Source organism: Hippocampus guttulatus, chromosome 17 (assembly GCF_054856545.1).
Source record: "Hippocampus guttulatus isolate MCC_2025c chromosome 17, RoL_Hgut_1.0, whole genome shotgun sequence".
In the NCBI taxonomy this organism is placed as follows: domain Eukaryota; kingdom Metazoa; phylum Chordata; class Actinopteri; order Syngnathiformes; family Syngnathidae; genus Hippocampus; species Hippocampus guttulatus.
In genome coordinates this window covers 7,312,968-7,338,086 of record NC_141277.1, presented here as the reverse complement: position 1 = coordinate 7,338,086, position 25,119 = coordinate 7,312,968, and the positions used below count along the sequence as shown (strand labels likewise).

Here is a 25,119-nt window from a genome sequence, read left to right as displayed (position 1 = left end):
CTTGACAGCGCGTTGCCTGGCGCCTTAGCTTAGCATCACCCTGAGAAACAAACGGGGTCAAAAAAAAAAAAGCCCTTTTTGTGTGACCTTTCATAACATGAACTTTGATGAGATAACTTCTTTTGTTTCACAAGTGGGGACATTTGCATCATTTCAGCAGTGATAGTGGAGACAGGAACTTACCCCCCCCCCCCGACCCCATACATGTTACTCAAATGTTTTAAATTTAAAATAATGTATGTATGACTTTAAAAATGACATCATATAGATACCCTTTCAAGTTTTCTTTGTAACCTGTTCTGTTTTATGCTCATATTGCTTTGATGCCATCTAGTGGCATCCTGCTGATGAGGAACTATGTGGAAGTGACTTGAGAGCTCTTATTAGACAATCACTTCTTTGTAGCATCTCGTGGCAATTACAAACCCATCATCTTTTTGTACGAATGAAATAATCTCTGCAGCACATTTGTGTGAAAGTGGGGCAAGTAACCAAGTACAAATAATTACTTACTGTACTCAAGTATATTTTTTCAGATTGTCTGAACTTTAACTGATCTTTTTTTTAATTTCTTTTAGAGATTTTAGATTCTGTACTTTTCTATTTCAAGCAGTACTTCTCATTTTACCAGTCTTTTTTTTTTAAACATTCTTTTACATTTTTTTTAACTGAGTGGCATGCAAAGGGGGGAGGTGGGGCGGTTTGCGCGTGTGTGTGGCATCTCACTGACAGGTTTGAGGGGGGAGGGGCACCACAGCCGTCACCCATGCGACTGTGGATGGAAGGCGACTGCGAATAGAAATACCTTTTCACAATAGCATGCCCCCCCACACCCCACCCTCAAAAAAGCTACCTAAACCAATACTATTGGTCATTAGCGAGTAGCATTAATTCCCAAAAAAACGAATGTCATGTTTACATAGTTGGGCAAAGTTAGGAAAGGGGACAGTCTGCAACACTTTGAAAGAAGCTTCACATTGCTTAATAATTGAAAACTGGGATCAATTGTCACCAAAATTCTCAATGACTTCATGTCAGAAAGCTATGACCAATCCGTCCCTCAAATGTATGTGCACATCTCTCATGCCCACTTCAACCTCTGAAAATATAAAAAAAGAATCACCCCAATATTTGGGATTTTATGCAGTTTTCCTCTCCGTATCAAAAGCTTCATGTCACTTGATGTCCGAAAACTGCAATCGATCTTCACCAAAATTGACACGGACAGCTGGACTTTGACAACTTCAACCGCTGCAAATATTAGAACGATCGGCCCCAATATTTTGGACATGATGCACATTAACGTCCTCTCAATCGGCGCTCGCTACAGTTTCAATGGCTTCATGTCTGTAAAATGCCAAATATTGAGTTGATCATTTGAATGTTCGCGGGGGTTGAAGTGGGCATAAGCACAGATGTGCATTTACATTTTGGTGATGATTGCTGACAATTTTCTGATATTCTCGACACTTGTATTGAGCGTTTTAAACTACTTCGAGGAACGTTTTGAAACTTTGACTCACCCCTCAGTCAAAATCTCTGATCCCATTGCATATTTCTCACAGGAATGAAATATTTGTAACCAGTGGAGTCGTCTTGGAAAAGGTCCGTCTCAGTCAATTCATTTTTGGAATTCGACACACAAGCCACCTGCATTACGTTCAAGTGGTTACACCCCCCCCCCCCCAAAAAAAAAAAAGTCACTTGAACTCGAGTTGGCCTCACGTCCGCGCGTCTTCCAAAGGCACAAGTCAAACGCAGGCGTGTCGCCAAAGTGTGACAAAAGTGCAGTCTTACCTGCGCGGCGTACGTGCGTGCGTCCACTTTTCCCCAAACGTCCTCTGCTCGGAGCCCGCGGGCACGCGCAGCTCGACGGGCTGAGCGCTCATACCCGCGAGACAGCCGCGCGCCCATCCAGCCGCGCGCGCGCGGCTTTCGAGTCACTCGTTCGCCACGTGGACAGCCCCGAGCGACCAATCAGGAGAGGCCCGTGGCCGAGTGGTCGTGACGTCACGCCACCTGCTTCCCGAAGAGGGCACGCGCGAGGGTCAAAGGTGAAAAGAAAAGAAGAAATGGCGGACAGAAGAAATCGACTGGTGAAATACCGGCACAGTTGTTGAGTTTGTTGTGCAGACGAGCGGTCAATATTTGCGCGCGGGTTGAAGTTCAAGAGAAGAAGGTCCACATGTCGTCCAGCCACGCCGTCCTTGAACGCAGCGCCCACCCAGCTGCTCAAAATAGTCACAGGTGTCAATCATTAGTCAAAGCCTGAAGTCATGTGGGCGTATGCAAATTAACAGACGCTGGCTTGGCCACGCCAGCACACTGTCAAATGTCACTTTTCGACTGTATGGCAACGGTAACTCACTTAAAGTACTGTGATTTGCCAAAGTATCTTACTGCAGCTAAAATTTGCAGTATAATCTTTGGGGTATTTTGGCGGTATTCTGACTGATTAAAAAAAAAAAGCAATATTTGAAATTCTTCAATTCTAAATAGGAGCCCCACCCACATTTTTGTTTGTTTTTCTCCTCTAATGTCTACATTTTTGACCACCTCAGAACTGTTTATCTTATCAGGCGCCTCTGCTGCATGACAAAAGTCATGAGGCCAGTTGGAAAAATTACGAGCAGACTAAAGAGTTCAGTTTCCACTCAGGAGAAGTTGGCTGTGTGCCAAAGGGAATTTCTGCAATGAGCAGACTCAATGGCAGCCTCACTTGCGCCAACAATTGTGGACGTACATGAAATCATATGAAATCATGCTAAGCAACTGTAGGAGGATCTTTTTTCTTCCGCAGGGTGCCTAGTCAAAGTTTTTGGAACATGGTCTTTGCACGTTTCATCATTGAGAATGTAGTTATAAATTTTCTCTTACAAGAATCCCCAACAATGAAATGAAAAACAAACTGAAAAAACCCCCACTGTAAAACGTAAGCCTAACCTGAAAAAATAAATACATCAGACCTTGTCAATCAGTAGTCGTGGTAACTAACGTAAGAAGGCTGTCCTTTGGCTTCTGTTGCGAGGTGGATGTTCAGGCCGAAGCAATCGAGCGGGACACTCAATGGGACTCAGTGCGCACGCGCGTCAAAGCGCTCCTCCTTTGGTTTGCTCGGCTCACGCACTTCCCGACACAAACATCAGGAAGTCGTCGATTTCATCGGGCGCCGGACCCCCGTGGGCCCCCCGGAACTCCAGCTGACCTCCGGCCCGGCCCGCCAATCGGCGGCGTCAAATTTCGGCGAGACGCGCGGACCCACGGCTAGCGCGGCTAGCTCCTCGGCTAGCCCGGCTAGCTCCTCGGCTAGCCCGGGCGTCCTCTCCCGAGTTGTCTTGATTTCTTTGGGTGCAAAATGTCCGCCAAAGAGTACAAAGTGTCCACCACGGAACGGCCCATTAAAGGTGACCGCTGCATGATTCCGCTTCGTCTTCTGCGACGGGTTTGTTCTTATAGCCTAGCTGCAAGCTAGACTCTACGCCCATTTTAGGCGCAGTGTGATGACGTCACCGTCATCGCTTGGCACGCCTCAGTCACTTGTATCGATACAGTAGCTGAAATTAATAGACATCCACGGAAGCGTTTAGTTTCGTGTTATAATGTGAGAAATTTATATTATAGCAATATTCTTTCAAGTTCATCAACACTAAGAATGCGAATTTTCATGTTGTCATCTGCATGGCTTTTACTGGGGTTTTAATTTTTTTCCGCGCTACACTATTAGTATGAGGTGGTACTCCTGGCAGCTAGTGAACATATGTGTGTGTGTGTGTGTGTGTGCGCGCACACAGCGGTGCCGTACCCTCCGGGGGCGCGTCTGTCTGTGTCTGAGCTGTACGTGGACGAGCGCCCCAGCGTGGAGGTCCTAAAGGCGCACCTGCTGAAGGAAGGCCGGTTGGAGGAGGAGGCGGCCCTCCGCATCATTAACGAGGGCGCCGCTATCCTGCGCCAAGAGAAGTGCATGCTGGACGTGGATGCACCTGTCACAGGTACGTGCACGCCCATAACACTGCACTTTGACACTAGTTGTTCTTATAATTTTAGTCACTGGATGTTATGATGTATGGATGTTTGAAAAATAATCAAGCATGCGGGAAGAAAAAAACAGCTCGCAGTCTGGGCCCGCATTTTGTAATGAAGGGCATGTGTTTAGTGTGCGGCGACGTGCATGGACAGTTCTTTGACCTGATGAAGCTTTTCGAGGTGGGCGGCTCCCCCAGCAGCACCCGTTATCTGTTCCTGGGCGACTACGTGGACAGGGGCTACTTCAGCATCGAGGTAAGCGCTGACCAGCCTGCGCCTGCACCAGTGCATGCACACACGCACTTCCTGTCAAGTGACGGCGGGCCTTGTCTTCTCAGTGCGTCCTGTTCCTGTGGGCTCTGAAGATTAACCACCCGGACACGCTGTTCCTGCTCAGGGGAAACCACGAGTGTCGACACCTCACTGAGTATTTCACCTTTAAACATGAGTGTGAGTTTTGAATTCCGTCAAAATCCGTCCAATGTTATGACGTGAACTCCACTAACCTTGGTTGTGTTCTCCCTGCGCGTGCGCACAGGCAAGATGAAGTACTCTGATCGCGTGTATGAGGCGTGCATGGACTCTTTTGACTGCCTCCCTCTGGCAGCGCTGCTCAACCAGCAGTTTTTGTGCGTCCATGGGGGTCTGAGTCCCGAGATCAGCAGTCTGGACGACATCCGCAAGGTCAGCGCGCCGCATGCTAACCCCGCCTACGGCCCGGCCGCCTCCCTTAACGTACGCTCGCTCCTTTGCGTGTAGCTGGAGCGCTTCAAGGAGCCCCCGGCCTTCGGGCCCATGTGTGACCTGTTGTGGTCCGATCCCGGCGAGGACTACGGCTCCGAGAAGAACCAGGACCACTTCAGTCACAACAGCGTGAGGGGCTGCTCCTACTTCTACAGGTAACGCAGCGGGCACTGATGGTGAGACGCCACGCCGCAAGTTCGCGGAGCCTCATTTCACTTTTGGGTGTAGCTACGCCGCCGTCTGTGACTTCCTGATGAACAACAACCTGCTGTCGATCATACGGGCGCACGAGGCACAGGATGCCGGGTAAGGACGCAAAAGAATCAACATGGCCGACTCTCCATGTGTATGTTCACGTGTGCATGTGCGTGTGTGCGTGTCAGTTACCGCATGTACAGGAAGAGTCAGACGACGGGTTTCCCCTCCCTCATCACCATCTTCTCTGCTCCAAACTACTTGGACGTGTACAACAACAAAGGTAAACTTGACAGACCCTCGAATTTTTTTTTTCCATCTTTGTGTTTTTCCTCATAATCAGCCGATGATGATTTTTTTTTTGTCCTGCTCAATATCGGTCAGGCCATAGCGACGGCAATGTTAATGATAATAAAGAAGATCGTATGTGTGTGTGTGTCAGCGGCGGTGTTGAAGTACGAGAACAACGTGATGAACATCCGTCAGTTCAACTGCTCGCCGCATCCTTACTGGCTGCCCAACTTCATGGATGTCTTCACGTGGTCGCTGCCTTTCGTTGGAGAGAAAGGTCAGATCGCGTCGCGGTTGACAATCTTGTCAGATGAGCTCATATCGAAGCGCATATCACGTCACCGCTGACACCCGGTGCTGTTCGCGCAGTGACAGAGATGCTGGTCAACGTGTTAAATATCTGCTCCGACGACGAGCTCATGACCGACGCCGACGACCCGGGAGAAGGTGACTTTTGGAACTTCTAGTGACCGCTGAACCGCGGCCGCCTTTAAACTTAAAGAGCACATACACTTCCTGTTGCAGGCGGTGCCCCCGCTGTCCGGAAAGAAGTCATCAGGAACAAGATCCGGGCCATTGGGAAGATGGCCCGAGTGTTCTCCGTGCTCAGGTAAGTCTGTTGAAAAAGAATGGCGGCAACGCTAGCTCGCGCCCGATTGGCTTCCCTCCCGCCTTGACGTGCTTGCTTAAAGCGCTAAACTAGCCTATCGCATATTGCCATTCGTGTCCTTTTATCTCAGTTAATGGCACTTACATCCCTTTGGCGTATTCGATAAGCGTATTAGCATCCAAGCTGAAGCGACAATTATGTTTTTTTTCCCCGACTATTTTCTCAATTGTCATCCTCATTCCTGGTGTAGAGAGGAGAACGAGAGCGTGCTGCAGCTGAAAGGGTTAACGCCGTCTGGAACGTTGCCGCTCGGCGTGTTGTCGGGAGGACGGCGCACGCTGCAGAGCGGTGAGACTTAGTTCGCCTATCGCACTTAACAGCGCGTCGGCCTTTTGGCCGTATTTTCTTCGCCGAGCGCGTCTGACCTTGGACTCGTCTTCCTTTCCGCAGCCACGGAAGAGGCGGAGGAAGCTCGAGGTAAGCGCGCCGCAACTTTTGGATCGTCTGTCGACGGTCGCAAATGGCGAGAAAGCCACCAAATTTCAACAGCGGGATCGGTTACCTGACGCGGGCGTGTCTCCCCGCAGGTGGTGACGACTTCAAGCCACCTCACAGGATCCAAAGTTTCGAGGAGGCGCGAGGCCTGGACCGCATCAATGAGAGGATGCCGCCGAGACGAGACAACCCGCCGCGCAGCGACAATGGAACGGACGAGGCCTAGCCCCTCACCCTGGCTTCCTGTCCTCTCTTCCTCTTTCTCATCGACACCCGGACGGTGCTGGTGGACTTTTTTTTTGTTTGCACGACGCGACGCAGGGGCGGGGTTTACATCCTCAATAAACAAGGCAAAATTACTTCTTGTGTTGGCTTTTATTCACGTGATGACATCATCTTTACCTGATGACATCACAGCTTCGACATGCGGCCCATCATCTTCTCCAGCTTCAGGGCGAGTGCTATGTCGCCTTTGATGCGAAGTTTCCCAGACATGAACGCCAGGGTCGGCTTCAGCTTCCCTGCGTGCACGCGGGAGCATGTTACCATAGAAACTGGTCAGTCAACCGTAGCAACTTGTAACCGCGTAAACCGATTGCCCTGGAAACTGGCTGACTGCGACAAATGCATTACCGTAGGTTACGACAAGAACACAGTCGCTCCAATGGGAACATGTTACAGTAGCATGTTACCACGGAAACCAATTACGCAGAAACATCTAACTATGAGAACACATTACCCTGGAAACCGGTTAACATAGTAGCCGTGCAATATTGTTACCACAGGAAGACGCTACCGTGGAACAAGTTTTACCACCGAGATGACAAACAAAGCTTCACACTGCCCACATTTTATCTGTGGAGGACACGTGACCCTGCTGAAGTGTTGCCATGGAAACCCTTACCTGTAAACATTTTGCTGAAGTCGGCCGAGTCCATGGTCATGACGACGTCGGGCTTGGCGTGCGGCTGGCCCCGCCCTGTACTGCCCGCGCCGCTCTTCAAGTCCAGGAACCAAACACCCGCATGTTCTCCTGTCAGGTAAAAAAAAAAAAAAAACAGAACAAACAGGTGAGACGCCCTCTTGTTGTACAGGTGATGGCGTCCGACCTTGAGCTCACCCGAGAGGTCAAACTGGTAGAGCGCCTTGGTGGAGTTGACCAGATCCTCAGTGAGGACGCCTCTGATCACTTCAAATGTGCTTTCGATGGGGCCTCCAGGAGAAGGCGTGGCCGACGAGGATGGCGGCTTGAAGGCGGGCGTCGCCCCTTGCAACAAAACGCTCGGTCAGCTGTCAATCATCAAACCGGGAGGGGGGGTCGAGCGGGCTGCTACCCATTGCGGGAAAAGTTTTACCGTGTTGTTCCATCTGCTGGGCCAGCACCTCGGGGGCTTCGTCCAGGAAGAAGTCGGGCAGAAGCGGGTGACCTGCGGACCAATCAGAGAGCAGCATGAGACTCCAGCATGCCAATCTATGTGTGTGTGTGTGTGTGTGTGTGTGTGTGTGTGTGTGAGACCTGGCTGGACAGCGTACTGATCCATGTCTTGCACCCCCTCCTCCCTCAGAATGTCCTCGTCCACCACAAAGTGGCCCGTGAAGGTTTTGGGCCGTGTCAGGATGGCGTAGGCGGCGTCCGCCATAATGTCCACCGTACGACACTGTTTGGCCACGCCCGCGCCACCCAACATATCCATGGCTGCCGTCTGGATCGCTACGGCGACAAAATACCGGCTCCTGTTAGCGTATGAGCACATGGCTCGGTAACGCTGAGCGCGCGTCACTCACCGGTTCTTGGCCAGAGGGCGTTGACGGCGATCTGACCTCTGAACTCTTCCGCCATCCCCAGGACGCACATGGACATGCCGTACTTGGCCATCGTGTACGCTGAAAGCGACGTGCATGCATTTGACATCATCAGGCCGCGCGTCATGCTTGTCCTATGGCTTCTTGTGTCTGTTGCTATGGTTACACGTGTCATTTGTAATGTTACCTATGCAAGGATTCCTCTGACCATGATGGCCTGCATGTCAGCTGCGACACTTACCCGTGTGTTGGCAGGTTGGTTGCTATGGTTACCTGGGTTTATTTAGCTCACCTAACCCGTGTATCAGACTAAGGGTACCAGTGTTGGTTGCCGTTGGTTACCTGTGTGGTTCTTGAACCAGATGGGATTAAGGTTGAGAGGCGGCGACAAGTTGAGGATGTGGGCGGACGAACTCTTGAGCAAGTGAGGAATGACCATCTTGGACCTACCAAACGCACACATAAACGCACACTCGTTACGCCCTGCTGTGCATTAACAAGCACGCATGTGCACGCCAAGGTTCATACGGTTAATGGGAAAAAAAAAGCTAATATTGAAAAAACATTTTCATTCAGAAAATTAGATTAAAACGAGTGTTTACAAAAAAAACACTAAGAAACCCCCACCCCACTAATAATAAAAGCAAATGAAAAATAAACAGTTTTTTTTTAAACTAAAATTATAAAGCAATGAACCGCTCAATTTAAAAAAAGACTCCAGTTGAAATTTAAAAAAAAATTTAAAAAGTAAATGGAAATCTCTCAAACTGTTGCAACGGTGGTCCATGTGTGTTGGTTCGTACGTCATGTATGTTCCTCTCAGGTTGATTCCCAGCATGAGGTCCACCTTCTTCATGGGCGTTTCCAAAGTTCCCGTCAGGTTGATGGCGCTGGCGTTGTTCACCAAGATGTCGATGCCTGGTGATGGCGATGATGGTGTTGATGATCACTTTCTATCCACTATTGGTCTAGATTGTGAGTTGGCCATTTTGTAAAAATCCCTGTTCACTGCTTTCCCGGTATTCGATTCATCACTTCAGCCGGACAGTAAGTCAACAATCTCAAAAATCCCTATGTACGAATTTCCAAACACCGCAACGGGATGTTCAGTCAACTTTGGAAGAAGTGTCGAGAAAGTAGAAAACAATTCCAACCTCCAAACTTGGCGACGGCTTTCTGAACGGCGTCTTCAACTTGTTTCTCGTCTCGGATGTCCACCACGCATGGCAGCGCTTTGCCGCCCGCATCCTCCACTGGAAGAGCAAAAAAAGCCAAAGGTCATGTTGGCGCGTGAGCACTTTAGCGCGTACGCACGCATGCACGCACGCACCCTCCTGCGCGGCGGTGTAGATAGTGCCAGGGAGCTTCGGATGAGCTTGCGCCGTCTTGGCGGCGATGACCACGTTGGCGCCATCTCTGGCGGCTTTGAGGGCGATGGACTTGCCGATGCCGCGGCTGGCGCCCGTGATGAACAGGGTGCGGCCTGCCAACTTCCTGCGCCGTGCAGAAAAACAAACATAACCATAAATTGCCATCCTTCTAAGCATATTGACAACATTTAGGCACACTTTTTTTCAAGCTCTTTTCAGTGACACAGATTTATTTCGAGAGGAAAAGCTAAGTTTTGAATCTGGATTTAAATGCATTTAAACTTGGGGCTTACGCCACCTTTGTTGACAGCATAACAGCTCAATGTAGCTTCACCGTGTTTACTTTGAACTCTGGGCTCCACTAATTGAGTCTGCAGACGTCAGAGCCCGTGGCGTGATTTTTATGTGTAACGGAGTGATATATTGCGTTAATTAAATTATTCGAGACCATCACAGTTGTGACCCCGTCACATACTGTATGTATTTCTTGAATGTAAATATGCTGCATTTATTTTGTGTCCCATACCTACTACATGTGCCCTGGCATTGTATGGCGACTAGTCAGTTGGTCTATGTTCCCTGACGGTGATTGGCGACCAGTCCAATGACGCAACTCAAATGTGACAGACCCCACCTGAGCCTAATGAGGACCAACCTAACGCTAACAAGGCTAACCTAATGACTCGATGCGAACGATTAGCAGAGGCACAAAAATAATTTCCCTTGCAATGAAACATGTTTTACTAAAGAAGTGCTTTTTTTCCGTTTAATGAGGAGTCATCAAAGAGGCTGTTGGGGAACTCACCCGCTGTTTGGAAGCATGCCAACTCCGAAGAAAACAACCGCGGCAACAATTAAGTAAAACAAATGGAAGAGGGGGAAAAAGGCACTTGAGTTGTCGTCCACCTTTCACCCAGTGAAGGAAACCGGAAAACCCTCCCAACGACCGGGCTCTTCTTCCGGTCCACTGCCAAAGATCCTCGCGAGCCGTTAAGTCGTTACTCACGTTTGCGAACACATCAAAACTTTTTACAAAATGGAACGAAACAATGGGAATAAAGGCATCAATGGTTTCTATCGGAGTTTAATATCCCGCCTCTCGTTTGTGACGTTGTGAGTTCAAATCCCTCCTGCGGCCTTTCCGTGTAAAGTGTCATCGCACAATCCAAAAACACGTTAGCATAGCATTATAGCTTCACGGAATATCCAAATGTCGACAAACGAGACCGGCTGGCGAAACACGCGCGCACACACTCACACAATAACAGAAGAGTACCATTTTCAAAGATAAAACTTTATTGTTGTGTGAATAAAATGTTGCAGTCTGATTGGTCGATGAGCTGAAACGTGAAACGTCTGATTGGACGACAGCCTCGCAGGTTCATCCGACATCACGAGCGATGTCATCACCGAAACCTGCGGGCAATGCTAATTGCTAATTCTATGCTAAGAGCCAACACTAGTTAGGTTGAGTGCGTTGTGAAATTCACTGTGCTGCTCTAACAGCACTCCGAAAATATGTGCGTGAGTGTGTGCGGACGCAGCTTGTGTTTTAAAGCAGGGGTGTCCAAACTTGCTCGTTTGAGGGCCACAAACAGAAACACAGAAGGATCCAAAGGCCACTTTAATTTATTATGGTGGCGAAAGTCCATCATGCAAGCAATTCTATATCATTTTCAAGTTAATTTGATTACCTCGCATTTTTCAGTTTAAAAAGTTTTTTGATTTGAAACTTGAATCTTTCCTCACCACATTTTGTGAGGTCATTTCAATGAAAAAAAAAAACCCTGAACAAACTTTTATTTGTATCTTTGCATATCTAGAAAAGCCCCACTGTATATGAACCACTTTATTAGTGGTGATGATACCCGTTTATTTTGACACCCTTCTCAGGCTTACCATCTTGAAACAATTTATTTATTTAAACTAGCCTTATGGATCGTGTGAAATATCATTTTTAGTGTACGCTGTGGGCCACTGAAAAATGGATAGTGGGCTGCAAATGGCCTCGCAGCAGTAGCTTGGACACCCCTGTTCTAAACCAATCTGCAGCTTGTGCTTGAACTGTTTCTGTCAGCGTGGCTCAATGTGCTGGGTGAACAGTGTCCCTTCCAAGCTGTGTTTTGGGGCTTTTTGTCTTTACTGGACAGGACAACCCGAAGAAGAGCCAGAAAGTGGGACGGGGGGAATGACATGCAAGAAACCAGCCACGATCCGAAACGGGCTCACCTGCAACAAGGACTACTGCCTCAACACCCTGCTTTAAAAAAGAAAAAAAAAAACAGCATAGACCACCATGATTTTTTGGTGCTAGTCTTGCTACTGTCACCAATTACCAGCACGGCAACAACAGCATGTTGGGCTTGCTTTGGCTCAGCTGGTAGAGCGGGTAGATCATGACTGAAAAGTCAGGTGTTCAAATCTGGCTGTTTTGTTTTTGCTCTTCCAGGTGCATAAAAACACAACCAAAGCGTGGTGGTCTGTGCTGGGTTTTTTTGGGGCATCTGGGCATGTGCACTACCTGCTGAGCTAAACACCACCCGAGGCACTCCTTTTTTGGTGTGAATAACCAAAGAGCACATTTGAACAATGCTCCGAGTTTACGAACGGTTGGAGTGAAGCAGTGTGTGCTCAGAGAGGATTTCTCAACGCACTTGGTGTTGCGGAAAACTCTTACTCTTGCTGGCTGACGCGCACGCACTTGTTAGTTGACGTGAAATGATATGACATAACACTGAGGCGGTCACAAGAAACATTTTGTCACGTGCACGCTCATAACACTGTTTGATGTCGTCGTCGTCGGAATAGTTCAGTGACGGAGGGAAAAAAAACCCAAAAAGATAGCTGATAGCGCCGCCTCCTGATTGGAACGCTTTGGTGGCGTCGTCTCGCATCACCTTAACGCTAGAGGGTTTCCACGGAAACCGGGAGTGGCGCAGGGCTCCGCTGTCATCCCGCTGCTTCTTCATTAACGTTAGCACCAAAATGAACATAAATAGTCATAAAAAAATACACACGAGTCTCTGCGACGCCGGCTAAACGTCCAGGATCTCCTCGGCAGTGCCGCCGCATCGGAGCCGGTACCGGCCGGTCCGCCAGCTGATGGTGGGATCCCAAAGCGCCGAAAGGAAGATCTGCACCGCCATGGACTCGCGGATGAACCACGCCACCGCAAAGTCCAGCTTGGAGAAGCTCGGCGGCCCGCCCTGCCCATCAAAATACGGACACGTATAAGCTTGATAAAACACAAGTCGAATGAACGCGAGAATTTAGTGTCGATTAAAAAAAGAGCTGTGACGTCAACTGTTGCCATGTTTTGATTTCAGTCAGTCAGACTGACGTCCAAATTCAACAAATAACCATTTTCAGTTCTTCACAACCAATAAATTGTCTTGGTGGAAGTTACGTACCTGAACTCCGGTGAGTTGGACATAGTCAGCGATGAACCACGCCAGACAATGACACATGAAGAACACCATCATGTCCCACCTACACGCGCACACACGCACACACACACACACACACGCGCAGTGTTAATATTTGAAAGCACATGCGTGCATGTACGGTCTCGTCCTTTGGTTGTCACAGCAGGCTTGCGGCCGTCTTCTGCCTCGTCATGCAAAGCGGCGCACCCTCCCCGACCACATCTTGCCTTGTTTTATTGCTAAGTGATCATAATCAGATAGCGATAAAGGAACAAGGGCTTGCCGTCGTATGCTCACTCCAACATAAGCGCGAAGAAGGATATGTTTTCCAGGAGCTTGTTTCTTTTTTTTTTTCCCAGCCTGCACGAATGACAACGTGACGGAAAAAAGACAAACGCTTTCAAGTCAGGTGTATTTGTTATGTATCATGAGCTAATTTTTGATTTTCGGTTATTCCGTTCACATAATAACAAAACTACGCAACGGCATAAAAGTCAAGCCGATGCTAGCTCGGCACGATTTGGAAATCACTTTTTTCCCCCCAAAATGAACGTTCTCCGCGAGTACATTAGTAAAGGCGGAAAGAAAATAAGCAACAGAATTTTGCAAAATTAAATCAGAATGTAGTGCGAGAGAGAAACTAGCTCTCCGAAAATGAGCAGCTCTTTTTCTGTAAGGTCAGAGTACAAACAAACTGATGTTAGCCCTGCTAGCATTGGCTCCAAATTTGAACATTACCTTAAATTCAACCAAGAGTGACCGGTGGCGGTTAACGTAAATGGCCATTTTGGCATGTACTTTTTTTTTTTTTAAACCCTTAAGTACAAGTACAGTAATTCACTAATGACTGCAAAAAGTGCAAAGTAGAATTTTTTTTCCCCAATCTTACTGAAGCATTTCAGTCATAACAGAAAAACGTCATATCTTGGTTTATAATCAGAGACTGTACTTTTTGACTGCTACTTTAGAGCTTCAGTAATGAACAAAATTAAATGTGTCATTTTGAATACTTAAAACAATTAAGAGTAACCGTTGAAGTTCACTTTTGTACCTTGCAAAGTCCGTTTTTTTATTTTCTTTTTAACTTCACGTACTGAAGTACTTGTAGCCAGCTCAGCTTTTTTTGTCACTGATGAAGTGCAGCGAGCATGGCAACAGACAGCAGACAAAGAGAAGGCGTCGCCTGGCGATTGGCTGCTGACCTGAATACGTAATGCGCTGCCCAACCAATGATGAGGCTGGCCAGGAAGCACTCGGAGACGGGCTCCAACACAGTGCCGGGAAGCATGTTGATGCGCAGCTTGGTCCACCTGCCGGCAAAGAAGGGAGCGAGTTACACCTCTTCATCATCAGCATCATCATCACGTTAGCCCAAGTTGGCGTGGAGGAGCTGGCGTGGTGTTCACCTGATCAAGCGTGACTGGAATTGGCCGATGGAGTAGGAGCCTGAATTCTGCAAGGCCACCTGCGTCGCCATGGAGAACTTCCAGCCTCTATGGAAGACCAATCAGTGAGTTTCATCGGGCCCCGCCCACACAGACACGCCCAGCGGTCTGCGCAAGAGCTACCTGTCTGCGATGGCCTTGGCCATGAAGTAATCTTCGGCGATGTATTGCGCAAAGGCCACCAGGCCGCCAGCCTGGTCCAGGACGTCTTTGCGCATCAGACACGACATGCCTGTCACGCACTTGATGCCCATCACGTTGGCTGAAATGTACGACCGAGGGTGGGACGTCCCGAAGTAGACCTGCCGGCAGATTTTCGTTCCGTTAGGCTTCCACCGGTTAGTTTCGGCCGCTCCGTGAAGCTCATGCTAATCAGCTGCATAATCATGAGCCTGGCATTTGTTAGCATAGCGCTAAGGCACCTCACCTGGTCTGTTATCCTCATACTAATTAGCCTTGCGCTACTTAGCCACACGATTGTTAGCTTATTGCTAGTTGGCCTCAGTCAGTCAGCTTCACCTGCTCAGTTAGCCTCATGCTAGTTAGACTAGACTCCGGCCTTCCTGTGTGGAGGTTGCAATATCTCCTCGTGCCTGATTGGGTTTTCTCCGGGTACTCCGGTTTCCTCCCACATTCCAAAAACACGCATCGCAAGTTAATGGAGCACTCTAAATTGTCCCCACGTGTGATTATGAGCGCAAATGGTTGTTTATCTGCGATTGGTTGGCAACCAGTTCAGGGTTTACCCTGCCTACTGCCCGAAGACAGCTGCGACCCCCATAACGATGAAGCGCTTCAGATAATTGGATGGATGGAATTGGGCATCTTTGTCGTATATGTTTGCAACTGCTACAATCCAATTGGTATAAATTACCTTCTTGCAACGCAGCATAAAACTCAGCTGCACGGTTAGTCTGGAGCTAGTAAGCCTCATATGTGCCATTAGCTTCATGCTAGTTAGCCCGGTGCTAGTCAGCCTCACCTGCTCCAGCGTGGCGGCAAATCCCTGTCGGTGGGCGACGTACGGCAGACCGTGCACCAGACCCACTTTCTCAGTCATCTGATTGGTCAGATCAGTCAGCGTGTCTGCTTTCACTGTAGCGCACACACAAACACACAGTTATCATTAGCATTAGCATGGGGGACTCAGATAGTCAGTCAAGATGGCGGCTGGTGACCTCGGATGCCGCTGTCGCAGATCCACACCAGGCCGTACTTGGCACCCTCGTAGCCTGGCATCAGGTTGTTGATCTTGGGGTTGATGCCCACCTTCTTGCCCCCTGCCAGAGACGCGGAGTAGGGTCTACATTTTCACTTTGGTTTTTGCTTTTCGGTGACTAACGCCTGAAATTCAGACTTGAGTAAAGTCATGTGGGATGGCTTAGCTCGCGTCTAATTGACAGATACATTTCGGCACTACAGCAAAGCCTAGAAGGGCCGCAGCCGCTCAACACACACAAGCCAAACAGAGTCAAAGAGAAAGTGGGCCTGAGTGCGTGTGTGTGATGTGTGAGAGTGAAAACGTGCGCGGGTGAGAGGGTGAGCGTTGAAGGTGCAAGTAGTTACCGATGAAGAGGCGAGCGTCCACGTTGGGATATTTGCCCAGCAGTTTCTTACAAACGTCAACGGCCGGGTCGTCCTGGTCTTGAACGCACATCAGCACCTCGTACTACATGCACACACGCAAGGTTACACGTATGCACATGGGGTTCAGAGGGGTTAAAGGTCGGCTACCTTGGGGTAGTCCATGGTGAAGAAGGTCTCCAGGTTGGAAATGAGGTTGGGATCGACGCCCTTGAGCGGCTTGAGCAGGGACACGCCCGCCGGCTGCTTGACCTCCGACCTCTTCTTGTGCAGATGCAGGCGCCTACCGATGGGGTCAGAGGTCATTTAGAGGACATGTGGTCAAATGTAAAATACTGTTGTGTGCTGAAAATTAGGCAATTTTAAGCTAAATAAACTCTCGAAATGATGACCGGTAATCGATGAAATTTCATCTGTGCTGTATGTTTCACATACAGTACATTTGACAATAAAGCTTAATCCAATCCAATGATCAAAATATTTATTTTTAATATTTATTTGTCGATTCGTTGTTGAATTTTTGCACCATTTGTGACAAAATGAAATAAACTTGTTAATTCTTGCAAAATATAAAATCTGAAAAATACAACTGCACTCAAACCAAACTTAGTAAACCAGATAAACTAAAAATATTTTTTAAAAAAAGAAAAAAAAAAGGTTTCAGCGAATTTTATGCTTTTCAATGAATGTGTTTTGTTTTGGGGGGGGGGTTCCAAATGCTGCTGCCTCTTCATTTATCAACAACTATATTGTCCTACTTATTTTTACTTTAATATTGTCAATTCACACAGTTTTTTAAGTGTCTTACCCATATTTGTTGTGTTTCCGTCACAATGAGAATTGAATGAACGCATCAGCGCTTCTTGAAGAGGATTGATGGAAAAAACAATAATCATGGACATTTTTCAACAACTATTTTATGTGAATTTTTCCACAAGACGTCCAAAGGCAAAGCGTGATTGCAAAGGGTTAGTTTGGCAAGCTTCGAAATGAGGACGTGAAACCAATCATATTTGAGAGCTAGGAAGTGGCGCAACTGTTGCCAACATGAACATGACATCATCCGAAAATCATGGTCTTATTTTCTCTTGGACCAAGTCAAAATATATACTTTTACTTTACCCAAGTACTCAATTATTCAGTCAAATGTATATTCAATTGTATATTCAAAGACTAAGTGTGATGATAGTTTTCTTTTTTTTTTTAAATAGAATTACGTTTTGATTTCTTAAATTCACATGGTCTATAGTAGCAAGCTGTAATTTCTTGTCCAGAAGCAAAGCTTATCTTAATAAAAAAGGTCTGCTGTCATGTAATTCTGAGAACATTTATTGTGCAGACCAGACCTCAAGTCAAAGTCAAAAGTTGGGACTCTCGTGGAAAAAATGACATTACTGATAAATATTTCATGCTACATTAATTTAGTTTCATTTTTTTGACCACTCCCCCCGTCTGACGTACAACGTAGTCGAAATTAATTCATTTCTCCACACTAATGAATCTGCCTCCTCTTTTGGTGTTCTAATTTGGATGTTCTCCCCTTAAACGCAGTTGGAGCCTATTTAATACTTAACGTTTTTATATATACTTTTTAATGCTGCCCAAATCATATTGGAAAGAAGAAAAAAGGTCGATCAGAGCTAACCTGGCGAGCTACCGTACGCCCACACGCAAATATTGACGTAATGACACTCCATTTTTAAAAAACTGTCTATTTTATCCAAAATTCTTAAGAGTTTAGTTTAGTTGGAACAGAAGGGCTGAGCACTTCCACACAGCCCAGTAGGATCAGGCTCCTTGCCAGTTAGCGTTGCCAAGCCAATTCAGGCTAGGCTAAGCTAAGCTAATGGGCTAACTCACACGTAAATGATGGACATGAAGTGCATGAGCCACAGCACGACGAACAGCAGCAAGCCGAACACGGCCAGGCCTTGCATAACGACCTCCACCAGGGCCATGGTGCTGCGCGGCCGGCGGGGAGGGAGCCGCGCCGGTCGGATGGACGGCGGGCCGGCCGCCGCCGCCGGGGGCAGGAGGAGGGCGTTCACGCCCGGGTCAAGGTGCGCCGAGCTCGGGTGGCGGCGGCCAAAGGTCCAGCCGACTGATCCAGTCTAGAAATCCCCTCGACACCAATCAGGAACCCTGGAGATCCGAGATCCCGGAGAAGAACGACGATGACGGCGAATCCGTTGAGGAGCTCCAGAAGGCGGGCAGCTCCCAGTCTCACCGCGGCCTCGACGGACGAGCCGAAGCCGCTTGACAGTCAGCAGACCGGCCGACGGTCAGCTGACCAGAGGGGGCGGGAAGGGAATTGACAAACCCGCTTCCGGTCAGCGTCATCGTCAATCCGAGTGAGGGGCATCACATCATGCTGCCTCGCCTTTCTATTTACACGCCGGGTGAAACGAACACACGCGCATACGCACACGTACACGCACGGAAATCCGCAGTGCGAGGAAGAAGCCGAAGAAAGCCGATCGACGTCCCAGGTCGACTTTTCCATTCTTCCGAAGCTTGATTTAATTTTTCGCCGCTGATCATGTTGATGTCGACAAATTGACCAATTAGTACACTGGTTAGCGACCATTGCAAAACATTGTCACCAAACAAGGGACTGGTTGCCAAACAATGTGACAATAGATAAACAACGGTTGCAAGTCAAGTCTGGTTGCCAATTAATGTCCTAAAGCATATAGGTGGATAAAGGACTAGTTGTCAGTCAATGTCAGAAGGAATATAAACAAACAACATGATCAACATTGCACAGACATAGAGCGGACTGATTACTGGGTAATGCCAGAGCCTATATAATGACAATTGACTGGTCGGCAATTAAAGTCGGAGCATATGTGGACAAAACGAATGCTCGCCAATCAATGTCAGGGTCCATGTAGAAAAGACAACGGTTGCACAGAATGACAGGATTGTGTTCTTTATTGACCAATCATTGTTTGAGCGTGTCATGGTTTCCATGGCAACTGGCCCAGGTACATTCGGCATTCTCTTTCCAGCTGGCTTTGCGGTCCTCGTACACTTCCTGCAGAGAAGACAAGACGGCGGAGAGCCGGGAGGGAATTGAGGGGGGGTTGTTGAGACAGGAGCGGGAAATCCTTCCTGACCTTCTTCCACACAGGCACGTTGGCCTTCAGGCCGTCCAACAGGCAAGCGAGGGCCCGCTGGCCCTCGTGGCGATGAGGAGACGAGACGGCAGCTACCACGCTGGCTTCGCCAACCCGCACCCACCTAAGGGTGGAACGAGGGTTAAGAGGGCAGCGGCTAGCGCGATGAGCGTGACGAGGGTGACATGCGCGACCCGAGGCGGTGGTGCACGCAGATGTGCGCGAGGTCGGGCCAGCGCGCCCGCAGGCGGCGGCACAGCTTGGCCAACTCCGACTGGACCATGGGCTCGTACGCCTCATACTCCAAACCGATCACCTTCCCGTTCTCCGACTGGTCCTCGCGCGTCGTACCTGCGGCGAGGACAAAACTCAGCATGGCCGTTGGCAAACAGGAAGTGATGTCACAAGTACCTATAAAGAGAGAAATGGCGCCGCAGGAAGCGCTGCCGACAGCCGCCGCCACGTCTTCGACAGACAGCCGATGGTGGCTCAGCTTGAAGATGTCCCGCCCCTTCCCCGACGCCCCCAACTAGCCAGAGAAGATGGCAGATGAGGAGAGAGAACCTCGTTTTTAGGCTTCTGATTACAACCATGGTTACGGCACTTCTTCTGTTTGTGACAGGTTGTGATTATGTTAAAACGGTGATGATGATGTTATTGTTACAAATGCTTGACTAAAGCCTTGATGGTTCCGCGTGTTGTGACGACGTCACATTTGGATCGTTAGGACGACAAAAGCTCACGGGTGGCGACCGGCTGCTCATCCTCCGCTCAGCGGCGGCACCACGGCGACCTCGTCTCCGTCTCGCAGAGTCAGCGCCTCCTGGTCGTCGATGGCCACGTACTGATGGCGCACCGCCAACACCACGTGACCCTGCAACACCCGCAACCTGTGCGCACACACACACACACACACGCGTATTACGCCTTGTGCCGGCAGCCCATAAAAACAGTGTAACATTCCGACCTGGGGTGTTGCCCTAGCAACCGAGTCCAAAGGTCCTGGCTGTTGATTGGCGTGTCCACTTGTAAAAGCTCCTCCCGCACGCCGCTGAGCTCGGCGCTCTTAGCAAAGTACAACACACACACCTACACACACGCACAAATTTAAGAAACACGCTGGGGTTTCCCAGCTTTTTGGAGAATCCAAGTGAGATGCATTAACTATATTATTATATAGCCTTTATAATATTTAATATGTATTTATGTGAAGACCCCACGTCAATCATTTCTCACAATAAATAGGGAACAGATAAAAAGAAATGTGCAAAACATTCTTTCTATAAAACTCAGCCAGTTTACTTTTTCCAATGATCACTCCAACAGGAAACCACAACGTCAGATCACTGGTGAACTTTTATTTGAAGAGGCCTGCCATTGAGTCATGTGGTTTTCGGGTAACCACGTCTGTGGCCTCTGCAGATTATTTTGCACACCAGCGAGCAGAAACACACACACACGCGCGCACGCACAAACACTTGACAGTCTCAAGAGGCGGTCACAAGTTGACGCTCAACATCAGATTGTGCGCGCGCGTTTGCGGATCTCGCGCTGGTCTCGTGGTTGGTGACGCCGTCAGCGTGACGTCGGTTAGCATGAGCAGAAGTCGTTCGGAAATGTCGAAAGGATCTAAAGCCGGTTGTAACGACCCACAGTGCACGTCTGTGGTCGGAGTTTCGGCTGCCGGTTCATTCGGCTAACATCGGAATGCAGTCATGAAGGGACGGGGGGCGGGGAACATTTTAAACGGTTTTACGGAAAGTTTATCTGCTAACTCGCGTGTTGAAAGGAGGCGGTCAGACACTCACGCGCGCGGTCATGGAGAATCAAAGTGCTCACGGTCATCTGGAGACTTTGATGTAGGAATTTTGTTTGGACTTGTCTTTTTTTGTTTGTTTCTGGGAGGACTTCAAACGTAGTCTAATGACGTCATGTCAGACTGCGTTTCTATTGGTTTGCTCAATTTCTTCCTCGACGCCATTTCAGATGACAATTGGTACAACAGCGCTACCTGCTGTTTAGATGAGGAACAACGCAAACTAAATGCAATAAAGCCAACCCCCGCATTTTCATTTTTTTTGCCACACCCTCCATTTTTCGTGGAAAACAAAAATTGAATGAAACAATATTGTTGAGTTGGAAAATATTTACATACTTGAGATCAACAGCAAATTTCAGACCACTCGAACAAAATTTATTCATTCCAAAAATATACATGTTTATATACATGTTTCAATTTCAATTCTACATCGGTCAGACAGGAAGGGATGTCACACATCCAAACCCTGACGAGTCAGGAAGTCTTCCAGCGCGCTCAGTCTCTCCACCAGCATCACATCCAAGTCCGACGGGTCGTTGGCGCCGGGCCCTGTGCGGTACTGACGGCGGACGGTGCGTTTTCTTGGCGCCGCCACGACAGGAAGTCCAACACCTGCAAACAAAATGTATGCCACCGAATGTTCACTGACAAAGACAACGCAAGTGTTTGTCAGTTTACGGAACACATGATGCGCGTGGATAGATTAAAAAATCATAATAATTTGAGTTGAGTTGCATTGAATTTGTGAGCGTTGTGGATTTGTGGGCGCGCTACCTTGGGGTCTCTTCCTCTTCCTGGGCTGAGTGAAGTCCGGGAAGAGGAGGAGTCTGCGCCGCCTTTGCTGGCCAATCAGAAGCAAAGCTCCATCCTTTTCCTGAGGCTCTTCAAAGATGGTTTCCAGACTCCTGTGGAGCAAAACATGCTGGCAATTGGAGTCCCTGATGCGATGCTGGCGGTCCCGGTTTACCTGTTGTTGCTGGGACACTTATAGTTCTTGTTGGTGTAAATCTCCTCCACGCTGAACTCCTTCTTCTTCAACCTCAAACGGACACAAAACGCTCGTTTGACCTTTGCGTCGTCATCATCGCCCTTTCTCGCGGCGATCTCGCCGCTCACCTTTTGACCTTGGGCAGCCCCATGGGTGTGAGAGGCGTCTCTCGCGGCGGAGCTCGACGGATTCGGATCTGCGACACACGCTTGGCTTTCTGAAGACGCAAGGTGGGGCTCGTCAATGCCACTCGCACATCCTCTCACGCGATCCACTCTCTCTCACTTCTCCCCAACAGCCTCGCTTATTGAGACACCCAATTCCAAACACTCACCAAGGTTATTAAAGTTAACGAAAACTAATGAAAAAACCCCCCCTTTTTTTTTTGTAATTTTAATTGACGAAATAAAATACAAACTAAATGCTTCTAAAAAACTAAAATTGAATGTACATTAATAGAAACACACACACACACACACCTCCTTGGAGCCAGCTGATGATTGGGTGATCGTGACCTGAGGTGAGGCTACGTTGTCGGAGCACGCAGGGAGAGGCGGGGCTAGGAGGCGCTTCCGATGACAGTGAATGGATCTTTCCCTTGCCCTTGTATGCCTGCAGATCACACCACATGGCATGAGCCGATGAACGGTTGCAAATGATTGACAGGCCGAAAGAAGATGCTTGAACTGACCTGAGATCAGCTGCTTGGATGTAACTGCCAACAAAAACAAACGAGTCCGTGAGTGAGCACGTCAGTGGCGCTTACGCTAACGAAGCGGCAACAAGCAACCAACCAGTGATCGATGGTGAGACTGGGCGGGGCCGTCCAGTCCCTCAGTGCCCGCCAGGGATTCCAGCGAGTCCAGCCCCCGGAAGCCGCAAGAGTCGCCACGGCCACCATGGACAGACGCAGCATGGGGTTGACGTCTAGCCGAGAACCGCGGCTGAAGCGGGACGACAGCGGAGGCGTGAAGTCGGAAAAGCGCCATTGGCAGTGGGAGACGGACGAGGCATGCCATTGGTTGCTCACGGCTCGCAGAAAGTCAAAAGCATCCTGGGCGGAGGAGCTATGAGGACAAAAAATATATAGATTTCTTTTTTAACTTTTCATTGAAGTGAATTTGAGAGATTTTCTCAAGTTTTGCAATGTCAACGGCACGGTTTGTTCTTTGTCGAACTACTCCAGGCCTTGATAGACATGAATAAGGGAAACAATCAAGTTGCCATTCCCACCTGTAACCATTCCGCCCAACAGCAAGACTGACGGCCTTCACCGATTGGCCGCCGTCGTCTTGTCTTCTGGGGTCAAATTTGAAGAGTGTGAGGGGTGCGTGGTCAGAAGCTTCGCCTCCCGTCAGGCAGATGGCCATGCGGCCGACGAACCTCGCGCACTCATCGTCCTCTTTGTCGCCGCCGCCGTCTTCTCTTTTCTCTTCTTCTTCTCCTCCTCTGTTGCTCCTTTTCCTCCTCTTGCTGCCCCTCCCCTCCAGTCCATTCTTGTGTTCTGATTGGCTGGAGTTGTGCCAAAGAGGCGAGCTGTCTAGCACTGACGATGGCCATGGATGGGAAGAGCTAGTGACATGGGGGCTACAGGAAGAGGAAACCAGGCTGGGGAAAGCGTCCAAATCTAAAGAAGAAAACACGCACACAAACACACACAAAATCAGGACACGTTTTTGTTTGGTTCAGGTGTGTTTTGTCCCTGCGATGCCATGTAAGCTCTTTACATGCCAAACGTGACTATAATTTTGTCAAAAACAGCCTACTAGAAAAACAGCTTTATCACAGAAAGGTGCAGGAAAGGAGAGGGAGTTCTGGACTGTTCCAAAAAGGAACCCAAAATCATCACAGATTGCTGACATTATTTTTTTTGCTTCCTACCAGCAGTCTGACAATTTTGTCGGTCAGGAAAAGCCTACTAGAGCATCTAAACTTAATCTGGGGTCAATCTGAAGGTCTTGAAAGATGTTGCCTCCCATTGAAGCATGTGTTGAAGGCGAACTGCTTAATTCTGAAACCACTCCCTCAGTTTAGGAGGGTGTGTACACTTGTGCAACCACATTAGCCGAGTGATTTTTGACACCCCCTTGAAAGCGTTTTGCAAAGTTGGCTTTGTTTGGGGCGTGACATTGCCGTGTTACCTTTTTTGTGGTCTGCTTGGAGCGTGACGTGGCTCGTGTTCCTCTTGCGGCTCCTCCTCCTGCCAACGCCCGTGCCAGCCGTTCGCTCCAGGGCGTCCACTCGCCGGCCCAACGACACCAGGGCCCCTCGCAGGAGACGCCGCACCTCCATCCTGTGAGCAGCCAGGAGGCGGGGCAACAGCGACACGCAAGGACAGCTGAGCTGAGGACTAGGATGCTGCTGCTGCTGAGGGTGATGATGATGGTGAACGCCCTGAGGAGCGGCTGCAAAACGAACGGGTCATTTAGCAAATCTATTTTCGCCATTGAAATGACATCCAACGATACAAGACCCCTCCCTCAAAAACTCCAGCCTTTTTGTAATTTTTTATTAGTTGCTGACACCACAAAACAATCAATCGAACCGATTACGTCTTTAGGGCAGGAGCTGTTTTGTTCCTTGTTACAGTCTCGTGAATGCTGTTGCAAATGTTCTCATGTGGTTTCGTGGGTTTGCTCACACGTACGCGTTTCCGTGGCTGCGTAGACATCCTTGTCAGCCAATGGGAGCGCAGGAGCCTGAGGCGTCACTCCCGGAGGGGGGAGGGACAGCATTACTGCTGGGGGGCGAAAAGTGACGTTATGATGACGGCATACTTAAAAAAAACGTTCAACGGTATACGGCGGAGACTTATCGCGAGAGTTGGTTCCCACTAAGCGGCTCCAAGTAGCACCGAAGCTAACATGCTTTAAAAGAATGTGGTTAAAAGAAAAACGACGCGAGAGCAGATGAAAAAAAAACCACACACGCTTGTCATTTGTGGCAAAAAAAAAAAAAAAAAACGCAAAGCGTTGGGCTAATAGCCGGGGTTGGCTGCCAATAGCATTCGACATTGTCAACGTAAAAAAGCTTGACTTATTGGAATAAAAACGTACCTTACTCTCTCCTGGCGAATCAGGAAACTTCCCGAATTGTCAATGTCATTTGAAGATGGTCGTGGGAGGCAAAGAGTCAAATGGGAAAATGATTTTTTTTCCAGAAGACTCGGCCACTCCGGCAAAGCGGCGTTAAGCTCTTCCCAAACAAA

General features: G+C 48.7%; 6 protein-coding genes across 11 annotated transcripts; 1 reads left to right on the top strand and 5 right to left on the bottom strand.

The window, feature by feature from the left end:
- The first annotated feature begins 3,256 nt into the window (after window positions 1–3,256).
- On the top strand, window positions 3,257–6,717 carry LOC147191866 (serine/threonine-protein phosphatase 2B catalytic subunit gamma isoform-like). Its single transcript, XM_086135544.1, has 14 exons — window positions 3,257–3,404; window positions 3,792–3,989; window positions 4,154–4,278; window positions 4,362–4,473; window positions 4,562–4,707; window positions 4,783–4,922; window positions 4,996–5,073; window positions 5,151–5,245; window positions 5,405–5,530; window positions 5,623–5,700; window positions 5,779–5,863; window positions 6,114–6,211; window positions 6,314–6,340; window positions 6,451–6,717. The coding sequence occupies exons 1-14, from the start codon at window positions 3,356–3,358 to the stop codon at window positions 6,582–6,584; spliced, it is 1,491 nt and encodes a 496-aa protein (XP_085991670.1). The 5' UTR covers window positions 3,257–3,355; the 3' UTR covers window positions 6,585–6,717.
- Window positions 6,715–10,502, bottom strand: hsdl2 (hydroxysteroid dehydrogenase like 2). Of its 2 annotated transcripts, none has more exons than XM_086135545.1 (11): window positions 10,337–10,502; window positions 9,492–9,655; window positions 9,316–9,414; window positions 8,965–9,079; window positions 8,504–8,607; window positions 8,144–8,242; window positions 7,875–8,069; window positions 7,693–7,785; window positions 7,479–7,625; window positions 7,263–7,391; window positions 6,715–6,879 (listed from the first exon to the last, which is right to left on the bottom strand). In XM_086135545.1, the coding sequence occupies exons 1-11, from the start codon at window positions 10,351–10,353 to the stop codon at window positions 6,770–6,772; spliced, it is 1,272 nt and encodes a 423-aa protein (XP_085991671.1). In that variant the 5' UTR covers window positions 10,354–10,502; the 3' UTR covers window positions 6,715–6,769. The 2 variants fall into 2 exon arrangements, with proteins under 2 accessions (XP_085991671.1, XP_085991672.1); XM_086135546.1 differs by having other exon boundaries at window positions 7,714–7,785.
- A 307-nt stretch (window positions 10,503–10,809) lies between these two features.
- Window positions 10,810–18,385, bottom strand: ugcg (UDP-glucose ceramide glucosyltransferase). Its single transcript, XM_086135547.1, has 10 exons — window positions 17,846–18,385; window positions 16,136–16,268; window positions 15,968–16,070; window positions 15,580–15,681; window positions 15,384–15,496; window positions 14,525–14,703; window positions 14,363–14,449; window positions 14,159–14,266; window positions 12,942–13,020; window positions 10,810–12,737 (listed from the first exon to the last, which is right to left on the bottom strand). The coding sequence occupies exons 1-10, from the start codon at window positions 17,941–17,943 to the stop codon at window positions 12,567–12,569; spliced, it is 1,173 nt and encodes a 390-aa protein (XP_085991673.1). The 5' UTR covers window positions 17,944–18,385; the 3' UTR covers window positions 10,810–12,566.
- Window positions 18,386–18,901: 516 nt separating this feature from the next.
- Window positions 18,902–19,988, bottom strand: LOC147191863 (molybdopterin synthase catalytic subunit). Its single transcript, XM_086135550.1, has 5 exons — window positions 19,848–19,988; window positions 19,516–19,633; window positions 19,299–19,455; window positions 19,105–19,228; window positions 18,902–19,022 (listed from the first exon to the last, which is right to left on the bottom strand). Exons 1-5 carry the CDS (start codon window positions 19,866–19,868, stop codon window positions 18,930–18,932), a joined length of 513 nt encoding a protein of 170 aa, XP_085991676.1. The 5' UTR covers window positions 19,869–19,988; the 3' UTR covers window positions 18,902–18,929.
- Window positions 19,848–21,035, bottom strand: mocs2 (molybdenum cofactor synthesis 2). Of its 2 annotated transcripts, none has more exons than XM_086135551.1 (3): window positions 20,913–21,035; window positions 20,072–20,193; window positions 19,848–19,994 (listed from the first exon to the last, which is right to left on the bottom strand). In XM_086135551.1, the coding sequence occupies exons 1-3, from the start codon at window positions 20,922–20,924 to the stop codon at window positions 19,865–19,867; spliced, it is 264 nt and encodes an 87-aa protein (XP_085991677.1). In that variant the 5' UTR covers window positions 20,925–21,035; the 3' UTR covers window positions 19,848–19,864. The 2 variants fall into 2 exon arrangements, with proteins under 2 accessions (XP_085991677.1, XP_085991678.1); XM_086135552.1 differs by having other exon boundaries at window positions 20,944–21,033.
- A 241-nt stretch (window positions 21,036–21,276) lies between these two features.
- On the bottom strand, window positions 21,277–25,119 carry LOC147191861 (uncharacterized). Of its 4 annotated transcripts, none has more exons than XM_086135935.1 (11): window positions 24,559–25,119; window positions 24,053–24,316; window positions 23,295–23,538; window positions 23,145–23,210; window positions 22,706–22,978; window positions 22,603–22,626; window positions 22,391–22,523; window positions 22,040–22,128; window positions 21,891–21,962; window positions 21,698–21,828; window positions 21,277–21,535 (listed from the first exon to the last, which is right to left on the bottom strand). In XM_086135935.1, the coding sequence occupies exons 1-11, from the start codon at window positions 24,644–24,646 to the stop codon at window positions 21,375–21,377; spliced, it is 1,545 nt and encodes a 514-aa protein (XP_085992061.1). In that variant the 5' UTR covers window positions 24,647–25,119; the 3' UTR covers window positions 21,277–21,374. The 4 variants fall into 4 exon arrangements, with proteins under 4 accessions (XP_085992061.1, XP_085992057.1, XP_085992058.1 ...); XM_086135931.1 differs by having other exon boundaries at window positions 23,145–23,538; window positions 24,559–24,778; window positions 24,968–25,119; XM_086135932.1 differs by having other exon boundaries at window positions 23,145–23,538; window positions 24,559–24,651; window positions 24,968–25,119.